Source organism: Festucalex cinctus, chromosome 18 (assembly GCF_051991245.1).
Source record: "Festucalex cinctus isolate MCC-2025b chromosome 18, RoL_Fcin_1.0, whole genome shotgun sequence".
Classification (NCBI taxonomy): Eukaryota; Metazoa; Chordata; class Actinopteri; order Syngnathiformes; family Syngnathidae; genus Festucalex; species Festucalex cinctus.
This window is the reverse complement of record NC_135428.1, coordinates 3052730-3068609: the sequence shown is the minus strand read 5'-3', so window position 1 is coordinate 3068609 and position 15880 is coordinate 3052730. Positions and strand designations below refer to the sequence as shown.

The 15880-nt window shown below is 39.5% G+C and overlaps 2 protein-coding genes across 2 annotated transcripts in view; one reads left to right on the top strand and one right to left on the bottom strand.

The window, feature by feature from the left end:
- cyb5d2 (cytochrome b5 domain containing 2) overlaps window positions 1-2569 on the top strand; it is a 3503-nt gene extending 934 nt beyond the window's left edge. The window contains exons 2-4 of the mRNA XM_077505693.1: window positions 861-1001; window positions 1737-1923; window positions 2008-2569. Coding sequence (XP_077361819.1) covers window positions 861-1001; window positions 1737-1923; window positions 2008-2173 — 494 coding nt within the window. The 3' untranslated portion in view covers window positions 2174-2569. The remainder of the gene's footprint in view (window positions 1-860; window positions 1002-1736; window positions 1924-2007) is intronic.
- Window positions 2263-15880, bottom strand: part of ankfy1 (ankyrin repeat and FYVE domain containing 1) — a 16645-nt gene continuing 3027 nt past the window's right edge. The window contains exons 5-25 of the mRNA XM_077505688.1: window positions 14957-15080; window positions 14587-14736; window positions 14287-14452; window positions 12995-13199; window positions 12831-12899; window positions 12514-12716; window positions 12322-12419; window positions 10996-11197; window positions 10811-10909; window positions 9328-9481; window positions 8945-9113; window positions 8297-8415; window positions 7091-7247; window positions 6777-6977; window positions 6519-6695; window positions 6244-6391; window positions 5580-5670; window positions 5375-5499; window positions 5139-5285; window positions 3796-3886; window positions 2263-3709 (exon numbers count right to left, since the gene is read on the bottom strand). Coding sequence (XP_077361814.1) covers window positions 3577-3709; window positions 3796-3886; window positions 5139-5285; window positions 5375-5499; window positions 5580-5670; window positions 6244-6391; window positions 6519-6695; window positions 6777-6977; window positions 7091-7247; window positions 8297-8415; window positions 8945-9113; window positions 9328-9481; window positions 10811-10909; window positions 10996-11197; window positions 12322-12419; window positions 12514-12716; window positions 12831-12899; window positions 12995-13199; window positions 14287-14452; window positions 14587-14736; window positions 14957-15080 — 3028 coding nt within the window. The 3' untranslated portion in view covers window positions 2263-3576. The remainder of the gene's footprint in view (window positions 3710-3795; window positions 3887-5138; window positions 5286-5374; window positions 5500-5579; window positions 5671-6243; window positions 6392-6518; window positions 6696-6776; window positions 6978-7090; window positions 7248-8296; window positions 8416-8944; window positions 9114-9327; window positions 9482-10810; window positions 10910-10995; window positions 11198-12321; window positions 12420-12513; window positions 12717-12830; window positions 12900-12994; window positions 13200-14286; window positions 14453-14586; window positions 14737-14956; window positions 15081-15880) is intronic.

The window sequence follows — 15880 nt, the reverse complement described above, 5'->3', positions numbered from 1 at the left end:
TTACTACAATCATGTTGCTTGCAAAATGTGCATATCTTACATACTGTGTGCCTCGTTTTATACACTGGGTATGCGTTGGATATCAAATCAGGTAATTACCATAATATAAATGGCTATTTTCTATAGCTTTTCCTCTTCAGGTACATTTAAAATTGCTCGACTAACCCTTTACAATTTAAGTACATATTTTTTAATCTGAATACTAATTACATTTTTTGCATTATTCTAACAATAAAAAATAAAAATAAATAAAAGCTGTAATTGGATTTAATGAGCTGGATCGGCCGATATTTTGCTTTTTATGAAAACCGGTGATCGTTTTAATGACATCATTGATTAGCTCCATGAAGTAAGACATATAACAGTTATATTTAATATTTGTCAGTGTATTTTTTTTTATTTTTTTATTTTTTTGCATGCATTTCAGCTGGTGTCAACATGGGTTTTAGCTGTTCATGGGCCAGGACAGTCCACCCACAAATGGCGACAGTCGACAGTAAATCTAAAAAGTTTAAATAGGTTTATTGCTCCTCTTCAGATCGAATGAGTGATTGATAAGTTGTTGTTTTTTTGTCCCTTTCTAAGGTCTACTGTACTGTAAGTCTTAACGAAGGACAACACAGTTGGCTTGATGAGGTCATACTGTAGACTCATAGCTGCTGAGTCATGTAGTTCACCATTTTTTTTCTTCTATTCCTCCAGATGACTAAAAGATTTTAGGAACAGGATTGTTGAGAGGCAACTTTGGAGCATAATTACTACCGTTTCAAATATCTCGGTGTAACCCCCCCAGAAAAGGTGTTTTTGTGGTTCATAAGTATGTTCATACAGTATGCTGCACGTCCGTTTATTTTCCCCAGGTAAAGATGCATCGCTGGCCTTCATCACAGGCGATTTCACAGAAAGCGGCTTGACAGATGATGTGTCCAGTTTGTCCCCATTGCAGGTGGTAGCCCTGTTTGACTGGCTGCTCTTTTACCAGACGACCTATCAAACTGTAGGTGTGTAAATGGTTTTTCTATTAATTGCACAATTTGAGTCCATAATGTGACTGTATTTGAGCGTTGGACCATGGACGTGTCAAGAAATATGTTAACTTAAGACTATCTACTGTTAAATTGAAGAAAATGTTTTGATAAAATAAACAGCCAACTTTAAGTTAAAATGCACATAAATATCAATGTAACTGTTGACCATTAATTTCTGTGCCAGCCATTTTCAGACTCTACCACGTGAAAAGAAAGGCATGGAAAAAATTGAATGTATAAGAGGGGAAACCACGATAACAAGCATGTCAAATGTATTTTAGAAATGCAGATTCAATACAGCACCTGTGTTGCAAACAATTTCAATAAGGTTTTCTATTTCTTACGACGCAGATGACGCGCCCCTTTCACACATTACCATACTTGGTCTCTTCCTCCTTTTACTTGCCAAAGCGGAGCACTCCAGATGGAGCTTGGCATTAGTACAGTTAGCGGGGCGCCAGGAAGATTTACGACTGCGAGCTCGTCTTACTTTTCATCCAATGCAAGATTAGTGGTTACAGAAATAGTCAATTACTCGTTCACCAGACGAACTGTAATTATCAGTTTTGTGAACCGTTAGCTCTAATAACACTGCTTTGTCATCGACAACAAATGGGGGCGTCTGTTCAGTTATTTTGAATGGTGAATGCGCCCACTGACATCCGCAATAAAATGTGAACACTTTTTTTTTTCTTTTTTCCCCCCCAGGTTTAGTCATAGGACGGTTCTATTCCGAAAATGGAAAGCCTACAGAGTTTCTATTGTACGTTGAGTCATTGCTCGCAAAAGGACGGCAACTCAAAGCCGAGACGGAGGAGGAGATGCTTCACTTCCCCGCCTGTAACTCGGAGTGGAGCCCTGCGAGAGGAGGGAGGGTCTGGTGCTCCACCAAGAGGTAAATAAATAGTTTGAGCACAGACACATACAGTATAACAGGTGGGAAGTTGTCACGGACTTTTTGACCCTCCTTTTTCAACAGTGGTGGAGTTGAAAGAAGTTGGACAGGCGTTCCTCGAAAACTGTTCTCGACGGGTGCTCGTGGATCCCGTTGTGTCTGTGTGCAAGATCCATCCACGGAGAATCCCAACCTGCAGGAATATGATGGCTGCTCGACACATGCAGTGTCTTGCTCGTTAGTCGAATAGTTTAAAATGGACAATCTTGTGGATGGCTGAAACACGGGTACCTCATGCCAGTTGACTGACAAATAAATACAAGTGGGGAGGGGGGGGGGTCGTTTTAAATGGCCTTTATGTAAAGTTGTTCTTCCTTTCTCTAAAAGGATACACTCGGAAGAGACAGGCTAGATATCTGAGCATACAGATACGATACAATGTGCATAAAAGATGTTACAATGTGCATAAAAGATTAACAGAGGCAAGATTGAAGTCTGTCACAATGGCAATCACAAACTGCATTAAGTAGAAAAATGGTAGCAGTGGTCAAAAATATCACACATTTTATCTGTACAATTTAACAATACTCAAGAGGCCGCGCTAATAAATCGGCCATCCCGATCATTCTCACCTGGCCAAACCATCGCACGTGTCACGTCATCTTTGTAAAGTGCACCTGTTTTTAGGTTTAGAAAAAAAAATCAACAAAGCGGTAAATGTGTTGAGGCATCATCGTGGGGACCGTCATCACAACTGACAAGGACCTCATGGCCAAGTCAAAACTGGAATGTACTCATTACGCTGACTGATTTCCAAAATAGGAAAATGATCATGAAATGCTACAAATTATTGTACATGCGTTCAGATGGAGTTGCTTGTCAGTACTGATACATACCAAATGTATCAATAACGGTTCAAACACCTCGTTCGTCGAGGAGATTATATTTGTGGATGATTGTGGCATTTTTTTCCCCCCACAAGAAGTGAAATTGAAATGTCCACGTTATGCTTCAGAGTCTAGCAAAGTGTATTGATTTAATAATTTATCCAAGGGAATACATTACAGTCACAAAGGAAGAGTTCAACTCACAATGATCTTATGAATCTGATTTTTAGCCATTTGACTTTTTCTTTTTTTTTGATGGTGTGTGAGTATAAATCAATGTTTGTCTCTGGGCAAGTGACAGCATAATCTGTAGATGGTGAAATAATTAACCACAGATAAACATCTTCCGAACTCTGGTTTCGTAATGAAGATGTTCATCATTGAATTGCAATGAACCGTGAGAAGCAACAATTTTTTTTTTGGGGGGGGGGGAAACAAACTAATCATTGCAAACAACATTGATCTTAAGACGTTACCTCCGTCCAACAGTCACTAAACTGCTTTCTATTCATTTATATGTTTGACAGTTTGATCAACAACAAAATGAATAAATGTTCCACGAAAACATGAACGCTTTTTTCACAAGGCTGGCGTAGTATAAAGACAATGGTCCAGAATTGCCCGAAATACACGTGTTAGTATGTCCTGCTACTGATGTCCCTTATGATGTGCCCAGTAACTGCTAAGTTGGGGCCCCGACCTGGCGAGCATGAGCAGGTGGGGGGAAAAAAATAAAAAATAAAAAAAATAAATCCAGGCCACTGCATTACGACACTCCGCCCAGAGTTAGTACGTCAAAGCAGATGTCACACACCCTGACTGGCTTGTTCAAGTCAAACTTGATGATGGGGATCTCCTTTATTGAGCACTTGTGGCACAAGAGGCGCCCACAGTGACGGCTGCGGAGACATGATTCATCATGTAAGCGTACTTTGACAACAAAACAATGACGAGAAAAATACTGGAGGAAGGTCATTGTACTAACCAGTGATGTTTCCTTGTTGTAACTCCAAACTTGGCAACGCACTCATAGCAGTTGGAGCCATCACACCAAGGGGGCTCTTTGGACAGCATATCTAAACAACAACAACAACGTTTTAGTACCTGCGTGTAAGATTAGTTTGAGAAACAATCTGTGCACAAAGTTTAAAGAGAATATGGTCAACTCAACGTGACATTTTACAGTTACGAGCAAAGAAAATCTGTTGACATGCAGGCAGCCCGCTGTGCTTACGTTTTTTTCATGTGATTGGAATTGGCCAACAAGTGTTTTTCATAGAAATACTTTATGTAAATATTTTACTTTTACCATATCAGCATAGTTAAGTTGTAGACTATGGTATGTTTCGATTATTTTTACAAATACTGGTTATATGGAAACAGAATTATTTTGAGCAAAAATTATTGCTGTCACAGTATTAACATCCATCCATCCATTTTCTTGACCGCTTATTCCTCACAAGGGTCGCAGGGGGGTGCTGGGGCCTATCTCAGCTGGCTTTGGGCAGTAGGCGGGGTTACACCCTGGACTGGTTGCCAGCCAATCGCAGCACACAAGCACACATGGGACAATTCGGAGCGCCCAATTAACCTGCCATGCATGTCTTCGGAATGTGGGAGGAGACCGGAGTACCCGGGGAAGACCCACGCGGGCACGGGGAGAACATGCAAACTCCACCCAGGAAGGCCGGAGCCTGGACTCGAACAGAGTCCTTAGAACTGAGAGGCGGACATGTTAACCAGTCGTGCCGACAGTTTTAACATTTATCTCTAAAATTACCTTTTCTGAAAAATTGTCCCTATTTTAGGTAAGGCATTTATTTAACTCATTCACTCGCCGCCATTTTCACATTTCGCAATCCCGTTCGCAATCCCGGCTGTTTTACTGGATTTTGACTGATTTTGCAAGGCCCACAGAATATTGTGTTCTATTGCTATAAAAACATGGAACCTACCAAAAGAAAGATTAAAGTCTCTTCTTTCATCAGGAAAAAAAAAAAAAAGTATGTTTCTATCTGTTTCCGTTTTGCATCAATTAGCATTAGAAGAGAGCTAAATTTCATCAGTTTTCACAAATCTATTTAAAATTGTAAGTAATTGAGCTTTTTTTCTACATGGCCCTGGTTGATCTCCTTTGCTCTGCTGCCACCTGCTGGCCGTTTGTGTAATAACTAACCAGCATAAAAAATAAACGTATAAATGCGTCTTTGGGACACTTAGAACATTAAAAAAAACTTATTGATACGTTATTGGGAGTAAATGAGTTAATATCTTAAGTTGTATGGCATATGGGCCAAAAACAAAAAACAAAAAAAGGTATTCCCTTACCAAGAAGGCGGAAAAGCAACTGTTTCGTTGCTACTTGGTAGTTGAAAATGTTAACGCCCTGATTATTATTGATGCCCAGGCGAGCACCAGCCCTCACAATGGCACGGCACAGGTTGGCGTTCCCTTTCATGTAGGCCAGGAGCAAAACTGTAAATTAAAACATATCAGTGTCATTCATACAATACTGTAATAACAATAATAATAATAATAATTATTATTCAATCCGTTTTATGTACCTGTGTTCCCTTCATTATCTGGCTTGTCCAAAGGGTATTCAGGCATGCACTCCAGGAACAACTCAAAAATGGCAGCAGCGTTTTCTTTCCCATAGTGGCCCAACACGTGCATTGGTGACTGACCCCTGAATTATTCATTCAAAACAATGAAAAATGAATACAATTAGCTGCAACGATCTTTGAATATCATTACAAAAAAACGTACCTGAGATTAAAGGCCTCAGCGTCAATGTTGGACTCTGTGAGAAGGGATCTGATATTGTTAAGGCGGCCGTGCATCACTGCCAGATGAAGAGCTGGGGAAACAACACAACACAAAGTTTTTGGAGTTATATTGAAGCACAAGTCTTTTTCTTTTTTTTTGTGGAATAAGTACAACACAAAATTGATGACATTTTCCAGAGACAGTCACAGGAAGTAAACGCTCAGTTGCACTTTGAGCTACAATCTCCTAACATTTATAACGTTTTATTATTAATTCATAAAACTAGTTATAGTTTAATTGAAATAAAGGAGCATTAATTAATAAAAGTAACTATATAGAGTTTTAGGAGACTGATAGGAACCCCTATGATCATCTCCTAGGAACATTCTGGATATTTTGTCCGGAACATTTGCATCTCGGCCAACAAACATTTTAAATACCAAACATTTTAAATAATCTTCCCTTGAATAGTTTTGAGTGACACAATATTGTAAGCTTGGGATAGTTTTGTTCAAAAAAAAAAAAAAATAAAAAAATAAATAAAAAACATTTCGAAGCACTTTCCCCCTCTGCAATTATTTATTTATTGTAATGATTTATCATTTATTTATTTATTTAATTAAAATTTACATTTTTTCGACTGAATTTTCAGAATGGAATTTACCGTTATTGCCATTCTCATCCTCAGCAGCAAAGTCAATGCCGTTCTCCAAGAGCACAGAGCAAATGGTGGCCAAATCCTGTTGAGCAGCCAAATGCAGGGCGGTCTGCCGGTGTTTGGTCAGCTCATTTACTTTGGCGCCGGCAAGCAGCTGGTGAGTCACACGGGAAAAATGCTTCGTTAAAAAAAAAAAAAAAAAAAAAAAACTTTCAATGTCACAAATATACTACAAGGCAAAATGTTGAGAAAAAATAAATAAATAATGATGTAGACTATACCAAGTTTCGAACAATGATCTCAGATCCAGCTTGCACAGCCAAGTGAAGAGGTGTGAGTTTAGCGGCATCCTGAACCCGTGAGTTCACATTCGCGTGCACACTAATGAGGAACAGAACGCTTTCGATATCTGAATTTTGCACAGCCACGTGGAGGAAATTACGCCCTTTATTGTCAACCTGAAAAGAGAGGCCAAAGTTAGAGGTGAGACATATAAACTGTTTTTTTTGTGTGTGTTTTTCTGATTTTCTCAATCCTACCTGTTCAGCAGCACCCGGCTCCCTTTTGAGAATCGCTTCTGCTGCTTTGTTGTTCTTGTGCGTCATGGCGCAGGCAAAGGGTGTCATTCCTTGGCGGTCGCGGATGTTAAGACGGATGTCCGGATGAGAGATCAGGAGTTGGATGATAATGTTGTGCTGGTTGCTAATGGCAGCATGGATAGGAGTCCTACCCTCTGCGTCCTGGGGAGAGAGGGAGAGGAAAAAAAAAAAAAAAAAAAAAAGACAGACCATTTGTTCGAACGCACTCATTTGTGACCAAATATGAAAGAAGTTGACGCGGCCTTGCGACTGACCTGCGTATTAACACTAGCTCCAAACTCTAGAAGGCACTGCACCACCTCCTCCAGTCCCCAGCTGCTTGCTAGGTGGAGAGGCATTTGTCCATCTCTGGCTTCTTCTTCTCCTTCTCCATTTGGGCCTGGCCGCCTCGGGCTGTTCACGTCGCAACCACTGGCACAGACATAAGATATGATGCATAATTGGGGAGGGGCACGCACTCTAACCAACGTATCACAATCTCTTTAGTCCATCACAGCCGGACTTTGGCAGGAAGCAAGGTACAACCTGCACCAATCAACTAAGTAGAACAAATTCACACCTGTGGACAATTTCAATTCTTCAATTAAGCTACGGTGCAAGAGGAGAAAAATGCAAACTCCACATGAAAAGGTCGAGGTCGAGATTCAATCCCATGACCTCAGAACTGTAAGGTAAGCCGGCAACCACTAGGGTTCAGTGTTGCCTCTAATGAGCATCAATAACCTCACAGCAATGCAGTCAGTTTTTCCATCCCTGCAAACTACATCCACAATAACAGACAGAATATACTGCACATTAAAAAAAAAACTGTTGTCAAAAATTTGAAGTTGGAGTGCAGCATTTGCGCTGTGCAGTTGGACTTTTTTTTTTTTTTGTTGCAAAACAAGAAAATGTTTAAATGCAAAAAAAAAACACTAAAAAAACAAATAAAATGATTAAGACAATATTATTATGCAAGTTTCTTTTGGACTAAATCATTTATTAAATTAATTATTTTAAAATGTTAAACAGGTGCAAATACATATATTTAAGCAACTCAAAAATTAGTATTAATTATTGTTTATTTTATTTTTTTAAATGACTATGCTGATTTTGTAATTGTAGAGTGTCATAATTGAAATTGTAATTGAATTTCGATGAATAGCACAGCCCTAGTATGAATGACCTCTTTCTGATCTGCAGACTGGTTGCACCCCCCCCCCCCCCCCCCCAAAAAAAATGCGATAGCCCGTGACTGTGAATGTAATACATAATTTCGAGCATAAAAGACTCAGTTCAACCTACCTATCGGAATAATAATAATACGTTTATAAATTAAAATGTTCAAACTTGATATGGAAAGGTATTTAACAACCAAGTTAATTGAAGGAGTATTTATCCATATACAAAAACAGTCACTGGCGATATAAAAATGTGTGCATGCTTAAATTTCCCAACCGTTGTAACGTGTGGTTTCAGACCTGCGGATGAGAAAGCAAGCTGAGATCTCATTGTTCTCATCTACAGCTCTGTGCAAGAGCGTCTGTTGGCAGCCAGAAGGGCCTTTGCTCCAACATGTCGCATCGCAGCCATGGCGAACCTTGGAAGACATGAAAAGGCAAATATTACATTTTAAACCTTTTTTTTTTTTTTTGCTTGTCTCTTGTTAAATTACTATTCAAATGCAAGTCCATATGTATGAAATCTGACTATCTACAATAGTTTTTCAGTCATAGCTGGAAATAAATTGAATATCAGGTTACATTTAAGAATCTGGAAATCAGTCAATATATGATGGAGTTCCATTCCGATGGCAGCAATGTAACCCGGAATGTGTACACCAGTCACAACGTCATAGCGACACTATGGCCACAAGACGCTCATATTTGGCCAATTACCAATCAGAGCAAAGCTGCAAATTAAGGTCAACCCAATCAGAGCGAAGCTCATTTACATTTTTTTTTTTTTTTTTTTAAATGTTGATGAGAAACCGGATGATACACAATCAGCTTTGTGCAGCTTGTAAAAGGGCCTGCCTGCAAATTTGTTAGCCAAAGCTACTCATCAGCGTAACTTACTTGGATCAAAATATATATATTTTTTCTTCTTTTATTTTTTACATATCTCACCAGCGTGGATGCAATATCCTCCAAGCCATTCTCCAGCGCAAGCCATAACGGAGGGTCCCCTTTGTCATCCACCACAGACATGTCGGCTCCTCTTGTGCAAATAGCGTCCACTACGAGTGGCAGCTGATTACTGATGGCCAACTGCAGTGCTGTTTGTCCCTCCTGGGTCCTAACAGTGACACAAGATTTTTTTATTTTTTTATTTTTCAAACTACCTCTTATCTATCTTAAAAAAAAAAAATCATTTAATTGCTTAAATGAGCAAAATGAAAACTAAAAGCAAATGAAGTCAAGTGTTAATTATCTAATAAAAAGCCAAACTGTCCTAAAGAAAATGACATGAATGCAAATGCATCACAAACATTTTATGATGAAATAGCTACCTAACATTGATGTCTGCCTGGTGCTCAAGAAGGAACAGGGCACTCTTGCTGTCCTGTCTTTGGATGGCCATGTGGAGCAGGGTTTGTCCATTGGACATGGTGTCATTGATGGACGCTCCTGAGCCCAGAAGCTGAGCTGCTATGGTGTGCATACCTGACAGGAGCAGATTGGCCAGTTTAAGACAAGTGCAAATACAGGGTGGGTCCTTGGTTTACTTGGGAATTACAGTAAATATTTACATGGACATTACTTTAGAACAAATTGTAAACTGTAAGTAACCGAGCATGTCTTTGTGTGCTTGTATTCTTTGCACTGATGTGTCAAATTATTGCACTGTGCGCCGTTCTCAACATCAAAACATTGTATTTCAGTACCACTGTATAGCGAAGACCCCCTGTACTTGCTTTACGAATCAACTGCATTAGTGTTCACCTTACTGGTGCAACGGATCACAAAGGTTGCGGCTCGGATCGGATCGTTTTTTTTGGATCAGAAAAAAAAAGTAATAGTACTTTGTCTTATGTATGGACAAAATGTTTTTTTTCTTTAGAAAAGTACTGGGTGCGGCTTATAATAATCAGGTGCGCCTTATAGTCCAGCAATTACAGTATTTAGCGGTTTAGCGTCCTAAATTAGCGACTTAGCACGAGTTCGGGATAGCGTCGTGTTGATGTTGGTCGCAACTACGACGACTACGAGATTTCAACTACGAGAGACGTCTCAAAGGGAAGTCAATTTGCCATCACAACTCGACGTGTGCGAACTTCAAAGTAAAAGTGTACTAAGGCTATTTGCAATGCCGTCAATGTATTACTGTATTTGGTAACTTTTAGGGGTGTTAAAAAAAAAATCGATTCGGCGATATATCGCGATACTACATCGCGCGATTCTCGAATCGATTCAATAATCGGCAGAATCGATTTTTTTTTTTTTTAGGATTCACACCTTGTGCATGGAAGAACGTTATATGAACGGAACATTAAGCCTTAATATTTTATTTTAATGCTGTTCAAACATGAAACAGATTACAACCTCTATAAGACTGAAATTTCAGATAAATAAATAATACATTTACATATAAATCTTACACTCTACAAGCTTACTGATTAGTATTTTCTAAATTTGAATGAAAAAAATCGCAACAATCGACTTATAAATTCGTATCGGGATTAATCGGTATCGAATCGAATCGTGACCTGTGAATCGTGATACGAATCGAATCGTCAGGTACTAGGCAATTCACACCCCTAGCAGCTTTATTTTGAAGTGAGGCTTAGCGTGTTACGTTGAGTACGTTTCGGCTTCCTTGACATGTCCGAATGGTATCCACTGTGTGTGAATGCGCACTTTGTGTCCCCCTCCCCATTCCAACCCCCCCCCACCACCACCAATCAATCCGCGGATCAGGCGTGATCCAAACCGACCACGACTCAACGATGATCCGTTGCACCACTTTCAGCTATTAACTGCACTTCATTGCACCTGTCCAGAGGGCCAAGCCCAATACCGTCTGGTCCACATTGTCTTTGAGACTGAAGTCTGGAATGATCTGGAAATTATTGGACGCATGAAGTGCATTTGCTGCAACACAAAGAAAAAAAAAAAAAGTTAATTCACTCTGCATGTTCATTAAACTGCATTGACAGAAAAATTACAAAATTGCTGACCTTTTTGCTCGAGGATGACCGAGACCACATCGGGATGGTTGTGAGCAATGGCCATGTGAAGCGGGGTCTGCGAAGCCACACCAAGGGTGTCGTCAGGCAGAGCCATCAGCGTCTGCAGATTTGGGTTCGCGCCCTGCTGGAGCAGCTCTGCTGTCAGGCTTGCAAGGCCGAAGCGACAAGCCGTGTGAAGAGGGCTTTCCCCCTGAAATTGGAGACAAGCCATTCATATTCAAATCACCAAATAACAAGCGGATGTTTGTCACAATCTTAGTTTGCATTTTGTTTCATCTGTAAACACAAAAATAGACAAATAACGTTTGTTTAGAACTATAGGAGTGTCAAAATTAATGTGTTAATTTTGACTTAATTAAAAGTTTCTTTAACGCGTGGTTAATGACCGCCCCTTACTTGGAAAGCCTGTACAGGGGGAATTTCAGTCACAATCGCAGCAGACACGTCCACATCAAAATTTAGCAGCAATAAATTTAATAATAGTGCATATTTTTGGTGGAGACTGGGGTCAAGTTGTTTTTTTTTTTACAATTTAATATTTGCAGAATTGCACAAGTTACTTCATGTTAAAGAGCAGCTCTTAATATGAAAAGATCCACTGAGCTGTTGTCACTGCCTTACAAATGCTATTATGCCATCTAGTGGCAGAAAATGACAACACAAATCAATATCACACTTGTTTTTTACAGAACATCTTAATTTTATTTTTAACTCAATGTTTTGACTTATTATAGAATTACTGTATCAATGATGAAAAGCCATATTTATATTTGTTCATCTTTTTTCCACCTTTATGTTAACAAGAGTAGGAAAACTTGGAAAACAAAATTCTATTGTACATTTAGAACAGATATAAAATTTGCGATTACTCGCGAGTTAACTATTGAAGTCATGTAATTCATTACAATTAAACATTTTAATCACCTGACAGGGTATATTTACAGTAGCTTCAAAACAATAAGAAAAAAAATGGTGATAACTGAGATTAACTGAGATCAGACGATGTGAAAAACTATCGATTTTGTTTCTCTTTTTTTTCCCCCCTTCTCTCCTGAGAACCAGTTTAAATTGGCAGTTTATACACAAGTCTCCTTTAAAACTTTACACAGACTAAATAGTTTCTGGCTTGAATTTGACTACATTGGACAGACTCTTCGTGCTACAGAAAATTATACAATCTTGTATATACGGTAATTACAAGCTGCAAACCCCAAATTCTGCGTGCACAATTTAGCCAAACAACAAAATATGACAAATTATTTGTGATATGGGGATTCCACTCAACATGAATACACGTAATAGTTTTATACGCACCCATTTGTTAACATGGTTGACTTTTGCCCCATGGGTGGCAAGGAAAAGTGCAGCTGCCTCATTGGCTGAACGAGCTGCTCTTTGCATTAGGCAGTTTCCTAGGAAAGCGAAAAGTATCATGGAAAAATGTGTGTGAAAATGGCACACCTCAATTAAGACAAACTACCAGAAAACGAGAACATCCTTACACACCTGCTGATGTGTCAGGCGCGTCGGCATTGCTCCCTCTCTGGATTAATTGTGCCGCAAAGCTGTTCTCATCAAACGAGGTGCCGTTCACCACTGGCGTGTCATCTTCGAATGGATTTACGGAAGCGTCTGAAGACACTGTGATATACTGCAGAGCCAACCACAAGGCTGTGCTGCCCTCATGGTCTTTAAGTTCCAAATCGAGCCTAATGGGATGAAATAAAATTGTGATTTGGTAATAGCAGTAAGAGTAGTAAGGCAGTTTATAATCAAATACCAAAATCAAAATGTGTATTCAAGTTGTAAGCAGAGTAACTCACTGTCTGCATTGTAGTAGCTGGCTGAACACTGGTTCATTCCCTGAAGACACGGCTTCATGCAAGGGAGTTCTAACAAAGCCGGAAACAGATCCATGTTGAACGTTCACAATCTTGTGCAATCATATTTTTCCAACTCAAGGTCATTGAAAAAAAATGCGACCAACCTGCCCTTGCTGTTTTGCATGTTGGGATTGGCTCCAGCCTTGAGCAGAGCTTCTGCAATCTGCGCCATGCCGCTCATCACGTCTGCCGAGTGTTTCTTGGGGCTAAAAGAACAAACGAGGTGAAGAGGGGTTTCCACCGCTCCCACAGTGGCGGCGTTGACCTGAGCTGAGTGACGAATGAGGAAGACTGAAGCAAATTCATCCCCTGAAAGAAGAAAACGAGTGTGATGGAGGATGGCTTAGATGGTTTGTTATTTGGAATGCAGCAGCAGTAGCAATGGCTGTCGAGGGTTAACTCATTTGCTCCCAATAACGTATAAACACGTTCTATTTCAAATATTGCCATTGTCCCAAGAACGGATTTATACGTTTTTTTCTTGTTGTTGTTTTTTTTATTTAATATATTGTTTTTTAATTAGAGCATACAGACCTGAAGAGGTTGCTTCAAGCAATGGTAATTATTACAAAAAAAAACTGCCAGCAGGTGGTAACAGAGTATTAGAGATTAGCCAGGTTTGCAACAGGTTTGTGTATCATGATGAAACTCAGCTATATTCTAATGCAAAATGCTGTAAAACGACAGGTAAAAAATATACTTTTTTTCCCCCGATTAAAGGAACACAAGACTTATGAAAAACTAAGCAACTATTCTGTGAAATGGTTAATTTCAACTCTTCCCTGAAAAAAATGTCAATATATGTTGAAGATTTGTTCCCAGCCGGCCGGAGAGTCGAATGGACGGTAAACATCCGGGTAAACTTTTACTCTGCTAGGCTAAGCTAAGTCGTGTGCTAAGCACGCTTTAGCCCAAATTAGGAGAGCCCACCGCCCCACTCCCAGACGGAATGACATGAAACCGGACGTACTGAGGATTTTAGTCTGAACAGAAACTCCCATTGAAAAGAACGAGGCCGGCTCATCACAATCACGCGACCAGGATAATGGCGTTCACCGTGGTATGTTCTTATTTTGACTGGTTTAAAGGAAAATTCAAGTAATAAGATGCCAGAGATATATGGACTTTTATTCCTTATACACTATGCCTAATCCAATACTGGGAAATGAGTTATAAGTCTTGTATCCCTTCAAAGAAGAGGCTCTAATCCTTCTTTTTGTCTGTTCCATGTTTTTCTAGCAATAGAACACAATATTCAAAATCCAGTAAAAACAGCCAGGAGCGAAGGGAGTTGCTTCAGTGAAAATGGCTGGTGATTGAGTTAATAAAAAATTGACAGCTAAAATAAAGATTGGATCAAATAAAGCATAGAACTGTGATTTAGTAATTGCCACACCTCTTTGGATCGCCTTATGCAGAAGACTCCATCCACTTTGGTCCACCATATCCACATCTGCTTTGTTGGTAACTAAAGTGGTGGCGATACTTTCCAATTTTCGGGACAGTGCCAAGTCGAGAGCCAGATCACCGTTGTTGTCCAGTTCATTCAGCTTGCCCGGCAACTAACAACAAAAAAACAAAAACAAAAACGTTTATAGCTAAATGAGAGATGTTTATTCTACTGCGCTAGTTCAGCACAGCTCACTAAAGTGGGGCGTCATTAAGAGCTTAATATAGGCTAAGAGATGCAACAGACCAGAGCATCCATCTCAATGAGATAGAGGAAAACCACATCTTCGCGCTCAACTTTGATGGCTTTGTGGAGAGGATAGTCCGTTTTAGACTTTATCATCTTGTACAAAAGTTGAGCGCTCATGGTGCTGAAGTCTTCTTTCCTGAGATCATCCTAGAAAAATAAAAAACAATAATTAGATTTACAAGCCGCAAGCTTGTTGGATTGTAAACAGTGAGACATAATATGTGGATCGTTTTGGGGGAAAGAGAGAGAGAGAGAGATGGGGGAGAGGACAGAGAGAGAAGAAGAGATGAGGAGGAGGAGAAGTGCTGCATACAAATAAAATCCAGAGGACACAGAAATATGATTTGGCCTAACGTAAGGAACTCACCCAGTGACTGGCTATGATCTCTCCACAGTAGTTCATCAGAGTCGTGGCATTTAGCTCCTCAGCTGTTTGATAGAAACGAATGCAGTTCCTGACGTTCACCGAAGACATGACACCTTTTTCACACCTGTCCCGTGCACAGCAAACCGATGTAGCGTCAGGTAGGTACGTCAAATATGCTCACTGGACACTACAAAAGGTAAACCTGTACACTCAAGTGAGATCTAATACAAGAGCTGTGTCAATCACAATTAAAGATAAATCTAGCTTCTTTTTTTTTTTTTAAACATGATTAGCAAATTCCAAACATTTTAAGTCTAAGGATTGATGTAAATGTACCATTGTACTCAAGTCCTTTGCTCCCAAAAACGTATAAATACGTTCTATTTTAAATATTACCATGCTCCCAAAGACGTATTTACATGTTTTTTTTTGTTTTTTTTAATGCTATGCTCCAATGAAGGCTCAGAACTTCGGGCTTTTTCTGACGGCACATAAACATCAATGGCTCCTTGCTTCAGGTATCTCTGTGAATTTTCCTAAAATGCCCACCAAATCCCACAAAAGCTGCAATGTGTTGTGGGCGGAGTTTGCCATTTAGGCCTAGCGATAACCACAACGAACATAAACATTACCGTGTCTAAAAAGGATAAGACACTGGGAAATAATTTGCAAGCAAACCTACTGTTATTTCATCAACATAAATTGTGTTTTTTTTATCTATTTCTATACTGCACAGAATTATCTTCATACAGCTCTAGTATTAAATAAACCCCGCTGGCTTGTGCAGCTGCACCCCGTAAACTTTGCAGTCGTCATAATAACAGTAAACATTTGTTTGAAAAACACTTAAGAGGCCATAAAGAGAGAGATAAATATTGAAAAAAAATGATCAAATGAAAAATTTATCAGAATGCCTTTAGCTCA